This window comes from Anarhichas minor, unplaced genomic scaffold (genome assembly GCF_050575085.1).
Source record: "Anarhichas minor isolate MPS153535 unplaced genomic scaffold, ASM5057508v1 ptg000067l, whole genome shotgun sequence".
In the NCBI taxonomy this organism is placed as follows: Eukaryota; Metazoa; Chordata; class Actinopteri; order Perciformes; family Anarhichadidae; genus Anarhichas; species Anarhichas minor.
This window is the reverse complement of record NW_027466513.1, coordinates 2939723-2951905: the sequence shown is the minus strand read 5'-3', so window position 1 is coordinate 2951905 and position 12183 is coordinate 2939723. Positions and strand designations below refer to the sequence as shown.

At 40.3% G+C, this 12183-nt stretch overlaps 1 protein-coding gene across 1 annotated transcript; it reads right to left on the bottom strand.

Annotated features, from left to right (window-relative positions):
* Positions 1–1819: 1819 nt before the first annotated feature.
* fibinb (fin bud initiation factor b) lies at positions 1820–5382 on the bottom strand. The gene has a single exon (XM_076078758.1). It carries the CDS (start codon positions 4604–4606, stop codon positions 3983–3985), a length of 624 nt encoding a protein of 207 aa, XP_075934873.1. The 5' UTR covers positions 4607–5382; the 3' UTR covers positions 1820–3982.
* Positions 5383–12183: the final 6801 nt, after the last annotated feature.

Here is a 12183-nt window from a genome sequence, read left to right as displayed (position 1 = left end):
ATGGAACATTCACACCATATTCGGTGGATGAAAGAAAGAGAGAGAACTTATAATTACAGTAAAGCTGATATGACATGAATCTTTAAAATGTAATGCCCATGTAATAGAACAAAATGTCTCCTGGATCAAGTCAAAAGTTCATCGCCATCCATCCAATAGTTGTTGACATATTTCAGTCATGGACAATATTATGGAGATCAATGTCTGTTATTTATCTGGCGTGACATTCGCTGGCGTGAGGAGGAATGTAAGGATTTGCTGCTTTAGTTTGTCATATATGACAGTAAGCTGAATATGTTTGGGTTTTGGTCTGATTGTTGAATAAAACAAGGAATTTAAGGCTCTAAGAAAGTATATTTGTAATTTTTCATTATTTTCTCACATTGCTAAATTAATAAAGAAACTCATCTGCACATTAATCGATACTTTAAAGAATAGTACTTTATTCATAACACAAATTTCCCCTTGGGGATGAATAAAGTACTATTCTTCTCTATTCTATACTAAAAGTAATATAAGTGAAAGTTTTCTGTGTTCGATCGTACCTCTTTCAGTTTTCCTCCACCGGTACCTGGAAAGATGACGAGTGGATGTGCAGAACCTTCTTCTACCCCTGCTAACATCTGAGCAGAGGTTTTATCATCTTAACTTTGCAATTATTAACCCGACTCACCGTCACCCAAGATGCAATGGGAGTTGCAGCTGACGTCTGCACGCATTCAATAACAACGCTGATAAAGCAAACAGTCAACTTTCATGTAATCCTGGAGAGAGAGAGAGAGAGAGAGAGAGAGAGAGAGAGAGAGAGAGAGAGAGAGAGAGAGAGAGAGAGAGAGAGAGAGAGAGAGAGAGAGAGAGAGAGTAAGTAAAACATAAATGCAAATATCATTGCTGGAATCGAGTATATTAATGTATTTTCACTTTATTTATTTTTTGTAGCAGAATAAAAGAGACGTGATCAACGCTGAAAACCTGTGTCTGATTTTATATGTTTATCATTTGTCAATACTTCTGTCTGGGATACTGGCTGTACCCTTGAGAAGGTACACAATGTTCTACCAACCGGTAAATGATACTAAAACTGCCATCGCCAATTAAAAGGATCCAACAAAGGTTAGCCTTCTTTTGATTAGGTGTTAAAATAATAATTTAAAAAAATACAATGTAGGCTAAAGGTTTTACATGTGTTTCATGTATCTTTTGTGTTGCCTCATCGTTAACGCAATCAGTGGGCTCAAAAGTCGAAACCCTCACACTGCACTTTGCAATGTTACATGATATACAGCGTTTGGCACTTTTCTTCAATACAGTGCGGAGTCGGGGATACTCGTGACGTTTTAAAGCCCTTTGACTCAGTTGCATTCGTGACCTTTTAAAGGCCGAAGTACTAAATAACGTCATCTTGATTGTAAGGTGCACCACCGCCACCATCAACACGACTTCCTTACATCTCTGCTTGTTGTAAATACCAACAACCGGTCTTCTTTCCTTCAAAGCACCCACAGGACGGCTGTCCGTATAATGTACAGCAGACCTCAAAGCCTTGTAAAGCAAACATGGAGGAGCACTTTGTCATTATGGAGCATGTGGTAATACAGTGTGCAGTCCCAGTGGTTATAGTGCTACAACCTGAGGGGTCTAACATCACTCCACAGTGACTCTTAGCAAAATAAGGAAACGGTTTAATCTCACTTTTTACGTCATTAGCTCCTAGGGGAGGTCAATAATAGTGGGAAAGACCAAATCATAGCATGTTTATTTAGGAATATCTCATAGATTTGTTCATTTCTGCCATAAAAAAACAAACATGCAACGACACTTCAAACACAAACTGTTTATTTAAGAAGACACAACACAATCCGATTAGTGTTCGACATTGAAGTCCACGAGTGCTGCCTGCAGTCTTATCAGTCAATGTCTTTACATCTCGCCGCACATCTTTAAAAAAAGTTAAACAAGAATAGATGTATGCGGCTCTATTTCAAAACTTTATATAAACAATGAATACATATATGGGTGTTTTTTTTTGTAATAAAGATATTGACACTCACAGTATTTGCTTACTTCTTATAACACACTGTACATTTTCCAAGAGTATACTGCCTGTGCAGAGCAGCACAGTAGAGGCCTCGCATTGTGAAAAAACACGTCACAACCTTTAGCACCGGGACAGTAAAGAATTGTGCTGCTAGCCTATGAAGCAAAAAATAAAATTAAAAATACAACGTAGGTGTCCATATGTAAACATTCTTTGATATTCTCAGAAACATTCAGCGGGATCGTCCCGGCTGCAGAACTCATTTATCCAACTTTTTGGGTGAAAAATAAACCAAGCACATAGCATTCACTCGTGAATACGGACACTGACACACAGGCTGTCCAAATGTGTCCAAAATCTCAAAAACTCACTCCTCACTCTGGATTTTTTATTTTTCTTTGGTCACTGAATGAGTTTTGGGGAAAACCCTTCATCTGACTACAGCAGTGTTATGAAAGCTGACAGTTCCTGTTCTCACTTTAATGATCTGCTGACTCATGTTGGAAGCCGTTGTTTTACACACACACGCACGCACACACACACACATCCACAAACCAGGTGAATTCAATGCACTTACCTAAAATGACCATATACCAAGCAGAGCAGCCATAAAGCCACACAATGTTACTGTTATTTGTGATTGAACTACTATTGTGTGTTTGCATGGTGTGTAAACACCATGACTACAGTGTCTATGAGTGGGCATTATGATGATTTACACAGTCAGATAGTTGACGTACACCGTTTATACCTCGGCAGCTCTTTAATATCTCTGGGAATATTGCAAAATCACTGAGCACGACCACTTTTTTTGGCAGTTGTTAAATGATTATTTTGCATACGATGACGTTCTTTGATTTGTTATGAGTTTAGTTTGCGGGGTCATCCTTTCTAGTTGTTTTATCGTTTAGGAATTTTCTCAGTTAGCTTTCTTTTTTCAGGAAATGTATCACCATATTATCATATAAAAATGTCATTGAAGCGAATGTGAAAGAGGATATTATCCATATTGCCCACTCCTCATTGTCTGTTCATAAAACGTAAGCTGTCAGATACTTACTAAAGTTCAAAACAACACATTTTTCTTTCTTACTACTAGCAGTTCCTATAGCCACAGACATAGCTTTGGTTTATTTCCCCAGGTTTTTATTTGTATTATCCCTCTCAGAGATGCATGCCATTAATCCAATGGACATGCATGGAATTTTGTATCTTCTGGAGCACAACTAAATTTGGAAATATGGACCACATGAGCATAATATCAACTAAAATAATAAAGGTCTTAAACAGAGTCTGGTACATAAGGCCTCTGTAAACAGGACCGTGAGATCGGGTCACAACGAGGGATCCAGTTGATATTGTACTTAAGTAATAAATAACCAGATTACCAAAACACAATTAATATGCAGTGAGTATTGGGGGGCCTTTTTGGGGGCCCCCTGGGGCAGCTGCCTTCTTTCCACTTTTGGTAATCGAGCTTTGGATAAATATCACATGACCTGGACATATTCAAGCAGAACGTATCTGCATGGTAACATACTCTCTACAGCAGTGGATCCCAAACTTTCTTTGTTTTGATTTCTGACCTTTAAAAGTGAAGCAGTGTACCTGCAACCGCTCATCACCGGTTCCTTATGACTACGAGTTGTGTGCAGCGAACATTTTTCCTCACAAAACAGATCAGATTGTTTGATTTGAATACTTGTCAGCAACAACAACAAAAAGGGTGAACTGATTAAATACTCGAGTATTTAAGTAAAATGTATCTATTTAAGTAAAATGTATCTTTTTTGACCCAATGGAGGAAACCAGAGTTGGGAACAACTGGCCCTTTAACTTTCTTATTTTTTTTAAATCCCTGTCTCTGCCTCGTGCTCTCACACACACTCACCTGCAAAAAAAAAAAAATAGTCCTCTACTGTAAAGTGTGGGGACTACTTTCTCTCAAAACTTCATGTATTCGTTCTTCAGTCTGCTCAGCCTCGTGCCGTGGCTGCGGATGATCAGAGACAGCAGCTCTTGCTTGTCCTTCAGTCCCAGAGAAATGTCCACCGTGTCCTTCAGGACGTCCCGCGTGTGCACCACCATGCTCAGGAAGTCGTCGTTGAGCCGGTGCTCCTCCTTCAGCTCGCTCTCCTGGCTCTGCTTGAATTTCACCTCCAGCTCCAGCAGCGACTTCTCCGAGTTTGTGAACGCCTCGCTTATCTGCGCCGTCTCCCTCCGCAGGTACCTCCCGTAGCTGTCCTCCCCGTCCAGGTCGTACGAGATGCTCTTCCCGATGCCCTCCAGCACCCGGGCCGAGTCCTCGATCTGCCGCTTGATGATGGTGAAATCGTCCCGTATCACCGCGTCCTGATCCTCCCCGAGACCGCACTTTCGGTCATCGGTCATCTTGAAAAGCATCTGGCACTTCTCCGGGTCGTCGTTGTCCTCGTAGTCTCCGTCCGGCACGAAGTAGTGATGAAACGTGCCGTTGGACATCTCCGGTTGTAACGGTCCGCGGTAAAAGGCTCCGCACGTCGGCAGCGACAACATCCCGGTGCACAGGAGCAAGTGAAGAAAGGCCATGGTGCTAAACGTTGTCCCAAACACACGCACGAATACCAAATTAACTTTACTTTTAAACGTTATTTCAGTGAAAGTGTCAGCCGGACGGACTATTTAATCCCCAACACAAACATTTCAATCAGGGTTAAACGTCCAAAACTGCGCAGTTAAGTTGAGACTTTGTTGCAGCTTTTTACCTCAATGTCGTCTTTGTCCAAACAGAAAAAAAAAGTGTTTTTTAAAACAGCCTCACTTCTTCTTCTTGTTAACCGAGCCTGCCAGCGTCCATCACTGCCGGTGAAATGTATCAACGTATGAACAGTTAGGTAGCTTATGCTTCCGACTTCGCTCGGTGCCTCGAACGCAACATCTGGAGGTCTCCAGTGCGCTTCGGTTCTTTTTGGCTAATAATACCTCTCTGCTACTCTCAAATTACAGCCTCTCCGTCACTTTAAAAAAAAAAAAGAGCTGCATTCAGTCTGGAGCAGCCGAGCCGTTGGAAGCCTCACTGACTGAGACCAGTGTTGATTCACGTAAACCGTCGCGATGTGGCGCAGCTAGATGGTTGGAGAAGTTATGAGAATAGCCTTTTGAGAAACAAACAAAGTGGCCACGTGAATACATCTTGAAACGCAATCCAGTGCAACGGCTCTGTCATTTCAAAGGGTTTTTATAAAACATAATTTTAGAATGGCCTACCTGACGACATGTGGCACAATATGTGGACGTAGACTTTTATATTAGGCTACATATTTGTTTGAATTATACAAAAAAAGGGTTTTTAATAGTTTTGCTGTAGGTGGACAAAATATTTGAGACACCTTTCAGAACTAAGGAGCACGTTTTTTTACGAGTTGTACTTTAACTAGTACAGTGCAAAAACACACACATATTGTATAATAAAGTGCAGCTGATATATAATAATGCACATCTTAAAAATGACCATAAATGCCTCCGTGACACATTGGAGAAAAAGACAAATGACATCAAAAAGTGCAAGATTTTCTCCCCCTGTTCCTGATACTACACCCATAATTAAGTCATTCAATTATACTTCACTTATTACACTTTTATGTTACTTTAACGCCACTATATTTCATTATATTATAATATTGTTTACATTTTCCTCCTCAGCTAAGGTTACTAGTCACTTTACAGATCATGATTTTACATACAAAACATAAGATCACAAAATATGATGCACCGTTATAGATTAAACTGCTTAACTTTATGGAAACTAGTTCAAATTTGTTCTACCTCAACCTGCTACTGCTGAGCATTTTGACTTGTGATACTTTAACAACACTTTGAGTGTTTTCACAATATTGTATTACCATATTTACTGAAGCAAAGTCTCTGAATACTTCTTCCTCCACTGCCAAAAATATAGCCTGTACAGATTGAGGTTAGTTATTAGTTCTTTACGGACTCTTTCCTCTCCACTTTTCCCCTCCCAACAGTTGAAACACATCAAAGAATACAGTTTAGATTGGATTCAAAAGGTTTTAATTGCTTTTTTTTTTGTAAATCTGCAATCGATCTTTGTTTTATTTAATCATCTAACAGAGCGTAAATCCTGTTGTAAAGCGTATGTCTGGTCTATGTAGCTGGCAGCACACAAGCTGAATTCAGAAGACGTAAAAACATGCTCTCTGAACTTCCTTTAAACACAGTGACCACCTGTTCTTCAGTCGCCCGCTGGCTTCAAATCACAAGTCTAGTTTGGTTGAAAGGAAGTAGAAACACACGTGATGGTCACCTGTTGAGTAATGAGAGTCGAAAAAGCTTTTGTTTGAGTTTAGACCTATACTTTGTCCAGATTCTCCCTTTGATGCACTGATTATAGTTTTACCTTCTTGGGGAAAACAAATAAATAAAAGAAAACAAAGATGAAATATGTTCCAGTATTGAAACAGAATCCCAACAAAGTGTTAAAAGGCAGAAGGCACATTTTAATTTGTTGATCCAAGAAATGCCATTCAATGCTCTTTCCAGTACGCTTAAGCCGCTACAGTCACGAAAAAGCAGTGCCCCAGGGGAGGAATAAATGTGATCTTATATCTCGAGACCCAACATGTTCAAGAGTGATCTAATTTGCTAAAAACCACAATTCCACTCAATGTGCATATTCTTTCCAGTGGAAACGACAAGACGTTACCACCATCACCTTCCTCCGAGGAGTCCTGCTCTCATTTTTCCACTGCATGAGTGATCATTCAGGGTTGTGACCTGCATGAATCAGATCTGGAGCAGAGCAAAACCAGTTTTAAGTGGTAAACCTCTTCAAAAAAAATAGGGTTAGATCTCCGAATAATTCATAAAACACCAAGACAAATTCCTTGGCTATAAATCAGTTTGATTCTGATCAAATAAAATACATAAACAGAGTGACTATGTTACATACGGGGTCTGCAATGTGCACCAGTCTGATTTATGATGTGGAGAAATGCTTTACTGCTCATATAATCTCTGTATCTAAACCTCAATAATAACAATAATTGAAAGAGCATAATTTGACGCCGTCTGTCTCAGTGTCACTGCAGCTCCCACCTCTCTGAGGTTTTTATAATTACACATTACACTTCTCTACTCCAACAGTAATAAGATGCCTCAGCATGTGTGCAACTCCACTTTTATTAGAAACCTGCAGTGCCGACTCCACTGAAAAAATAGAATAAAGAGAGAGAGCGAGAGAATATGCTGTCAGAGATCAGAGTGGCAGCTTGGAGGAGCATTTTGTAACAGTGACTGCCCTGTGACATTATTCTGCAGAGAGAATTTCAATGTGGTGTCAGACAAAAAGATATAAGGGAAATGAAGTCATGGTGGTTTCAGGGTGTGTCACTCTTTTGTGGCACGTTTACATTTACATTAAATCATTTTGAAGAGGAGAACTCCACCTACTCACGCAGGACATTAACGTCGTCGGTTATGCCTCCCTCTTTTTGCATTACAGATAAAACATAAAACAAGTCTTCTGCTGCTGAAGTATTCCCTCAGTTTGGAAATTGGATGAAATTCTGTACAATACATACAAACATTTTACAACTTAATTTGCGATAAAGTGCCTCCAATGTTGAGCTAAATTGACCAAGCTGGGATCGGATCCCAGTTACAAACCTCTGCTCCCCAAACTGAGCTTGACTCAAGAGTGATTCAGCTCAGAGAATGCTTCCTGTGATTCTAAAAAAGAGAGTTTATTTGACTTTTTCTGGGACCAACTGAGGCCGACTTCTGTACTGAACTCTAATACGTTATTGGAAACCTTGTTCATATATGTTTTTCAGAGCATGCTCATTAAAGGATCCACTTGTCGTCACAGTTCTGGTAGGTGTTTGTGTGTCAAACAGCAGAACAGAGAGGCAGAGCAGGCGAAATGAAAGTGGGGTTTACTTGGTTTATGTTCAGTTGGCTGTCGGCAAAAGGTAAACGCGTCCAAATGGGAGCAGCACGAGGATAAAACAGGCAGAGATCAAAACCTACAAACAAGCAGGCAGAAAGGGAGCAGATGGATGAAACACAATGGTGTAATGGCAGTTTAAACAACCTGACAAAGGGCAGGCATACTTAAGTGCCTGATGACAGGGAATGAGGGACAGCTGTGCTGGCAGGTGATGATCCCCTGTATGGAAGCCCATTGCTGCCACTGTGATGAAAATCAAATCTGTATGTCATTATATTGGGAAACTATCACAAAATAATGAGTGTGCGGCTAATAAATGATGAACTTAATCATTGTTTGTGTGTACGAATTACAGCACATTGTTTTTCGTAGGTATAGCTACAAATGCTGGATAAGACCAGCCTGAACTCAGTCATAATCAATCCACCAGTTAAACTGAAGATGATTGTTATTTGTTACTCTAGAGTCATATCATCATTATCACAAGATTGTCTTTTAACAAGACTTTTGGAAATCTAGCAGAGACAACGGCGGCGCATGTAAATGCTGCGGCCGCTAGCTCTCATGAATTTCGCTACATTTTTCTCTTCATTTGTTTTGTTTTTTCCGTGTTTATCACTAATGGCATTTCACAGAATACATTCATCAACATCTGAAAAGGAAGCGTTGGGATTAAGTGCAGCGGACTTTGAGACGATCACCGCTCCACGGCCGACCAACCAGCCAGACCCGTCGGACCCTAACGCCACCAAACTGCCCCAGGGAGGAGAGGCGAGATGGAAGCTAAGCTAACCCAGCTAGGACCTGAGGCTACCCCACTACCCAGCATGCTGCTGGCTGATGTCCGGTCGCAGGAACATAAGATGGATGAAAGCAGCGGGAGGTCGGTGACTGTTGAGCCCACATCTTCACAAAGACCTGGATTCATCGTTCATCCAGGATCAAGCTGCACTTGACGGGCGGACAGCAGGACTCTGGTGGGATGAGAGGAGGTGCAGTCTGTGTTTACATCATGATGCTTGGTGTTGATGGACAATGTCTCCCTGATGTCAAATTTTTAATGTGAAGATGTCGGCCATATTATCTGCCCGGAGAATTGTTTTTTGTTGCTGCCGCTCCGATCCCTGTGATGCAAATAAATAAAAAAATGCACTACAGTATTGTACTACTGTTTCTTGTGAGACACATTTTGTGAAATGTCTTCTGAAAATTCTGCAACACTCAGTTTCACCCAATTTAACATGATCAAAAATATCCTATGAAAATGTTTTGTCACAGTTCAAATAATATATATCCAGACACCATACTTTGCAACGCTCTCCCAAAACCCTCTGGCACTCTGCTCCAAGCCCAAAAAACCCCCGATGACCCAGCGTACCCAGTGACTGGATGGCAGCAGTGACATCATAAATCATGTTGACTTTTAAGAGGCTGTTTGTTCAGCAACTCAGACTGTAAAAATGTAACGCAAAGAGAAATTCCAATATTCATTCTTATCCTTTTTCATTATCGGTGGTTTCTCCTAGTCAGCGAATCTATTGTATTTCCAGACAGATTGTGGGCCAGGGAGGATTTAGATAGTACCGCATGAAGACGGCCAATGCTGAAGATGTATGGTCTTGTCTGCAGAGCCTCAAACTATGTATCTGTAAAAACCAAATGTCCTTTGTATCTGCAGAGTCGACTTTCCTGTCATTTTCTTTGTGTATAAAAGTGTCTCTCTGCGCTGGTGAGTGTGAGGTTCTCCCTTCTTGCAGCTGTAATAAATAGTGTTAGTCTTTTATGTGTCACCGGCAGAATCTGGAGCCGTTCCAGCCTTCAGACAAGGCTTATATAAACTGTAATGCAGAACAAATCATTTACATCATGAGCCATATGTGCAGATGTGTTGGATCATTGTTTTGGATCTCTCAAGGTCTTTTTAGCACTATCCAGTTAGGTGTGGGTGGACTTCTCAGACAGGCAGCAGTTTAAACAATGTCCACAATAAATTTGGCTGCAGAGCACGTACAGTCTTTCCCGCAATCTTTCAGTTCGACTAAGTGGAAATACACTTTGGCAGCAAAAGTGCTGTTTTAACCATGTTAATTGTATTTATTCCATGAGCCAAGGGGGTTTGGTTGTGCCAATTTGGAGGGACCATGTGTCATAGTGAATTGTTTTAAAGGTCTATGCTCCTTGTGTTGGAAAATGCAGGATAGCATTGCAGCAATGGCAGCTTTATATGTGCCGTCACTCCTTTTTTCCCACATAAACCCAGTATAAAAGAGGATAACCGACGCAGAATGACGTTGTTTGTCATTGTAAAGCTTATAGGCTTTCATCTTTCTACCGTTCAAACTTTCATGACACTGAGGCCAGACCGAATTTGACCTATGACCTCCAACGCTGCAATGGACAAATATATGCAAATATGAAAATTCTGAATGCACACAAAGAGCTTTATAATGATGTATAACATGCATAAATAATAATTAGCATGAAGGACACACTTCGGGGGTCTGGTTCATGGACTATCACTGAATAATGTTCGTATGGTTTTATACTGTGTGACTTTTGGGAATCAGAGGAAAGGCAGTAGTAGTTATATCTTAGTATATATATATATATAGTGAGCTCTGTTAGAGTTTGCACACACAGCATATATGCTTTTTTAATGTATTTCCAGTCTTGCGATTCTAATTTTGTTTAACTGTTTGAGTTGAGTTTACTTCTGCCACATTTATTCCGTCCACATTTATTCTTCCCTCCCTTTTCTGTCCCTGTGTCGATCTTCTCCTGCTCCAGCAACCCAGCTAATGAAGTTATTTCTTTTCAGCCTGAGATAATGGGCCAAGAACAAATCCATTTGTCTGCACACTCGATGTCCGTGTCATTACAAAAGACAATATAGGAGTAGTTGGTAATTCAGTTTTACTTGGGAAAATGTTGTAATATATGTGTTTTTTCCCCCCGCTGTGGTTCTACTGTGTGTGTGAGCCTCAGGTCAACCTCTGTCCTGATGTGCTAACGTGGATCCACTTTTGATAGCAATTTCCACACTGGGGATGTTAAAACATGAATTACTGTCCCCGAGAGACGTGCAAAGGATATAAAATGAGAAGTTTCTTGGTTTGTAATTTGGTTTTGCCGTTCATTAGAGTAAATGCACAGTTAAAGCTGTAAACTGTAAACTAAATTATATGACTGTGCTGTGATGACACACTCAATCCTGGTGTTAATATTGACATTTCTTAAATATTAATAAATCTGCATTGCTGAAAATTGCAAAGTAGTCTCTCATAAGTGGAATGACCACGAGGTGTCATTTTTGTCTCGTTTGTGGTCTGATAAACACGAAATCCATCAAATTCAGTGGCCCGTGCCATATCGCTATTTTCCAAGCTACTGTACCGGTCGTATTTGTTGAGGATTTTGTCATACGGAAGTGGGCCTGGTTTCATCTCCTCAATTCAATTTTGCATTGAACTTTATATCAGACCTCGGGGTTGAGTTACACTTTGATTTGAGTGCAGCATAATTAGTTTACATGATTTGTGATCAGACAGATGTGCAGACAGTTCTCCTTGCTTGATGATGCCATTTGTTTTCTCAGCATTGTTCAATTTAACATTCACCGCCAACCACAACCACAAAGTTTTATTGGTTCGAGACAAAAATACTAATGCTCATAATGCGATGACACAAACGTATCTAAACATTTAATTTCAAATCGGTTTAATTCTTTTGACCTTCCAACGTCTGGATCAGCTGAAAAGTTTAACAGCTGAAAAGTTTAACATCTGAGGCATCTTAGAAGAGTTTGTTTTATATTGCTATTCAACATTTTTTTTCTCAATGTCAGATATCTGGATTTTTATTTGAAATCCTAAAAAAAGACTACGAGTGCTGTTGAGTCACTGGAAGTTTCCAAGTCCTCGTCTGTTTCGGATCATGGTCTTCTTCCCTACATCCCCAGCTGTTGATTTTCAGGCTAGCTCACATCCTTTGACTCACTGTGTAAAGACAGTTCTGACAAATAGACGAAGCACAGATTTGAACTGGCACTGTGTCTGCACACGTGTGTGGCTTGATGGATCTCTGAGAAACAGCTGGATTTAGGACAGTTGGTGTTTCGGCATTATTTATGTGGAAACATATGAGAAATTAAATGCATTCAGATTTCAACATTTCTCAGAGAAAATTAAGGTTTCTG

What these genes read in the sequence shown, in the direction of transcription:
- fibinb (XM_076078758.1), bottom strand. Translation starts at nt 4,606, where the DNA reads ATGGCCTTTCTTCACTTGCTCCTGTGCACCGGGATGTTGTCGCTGCCG.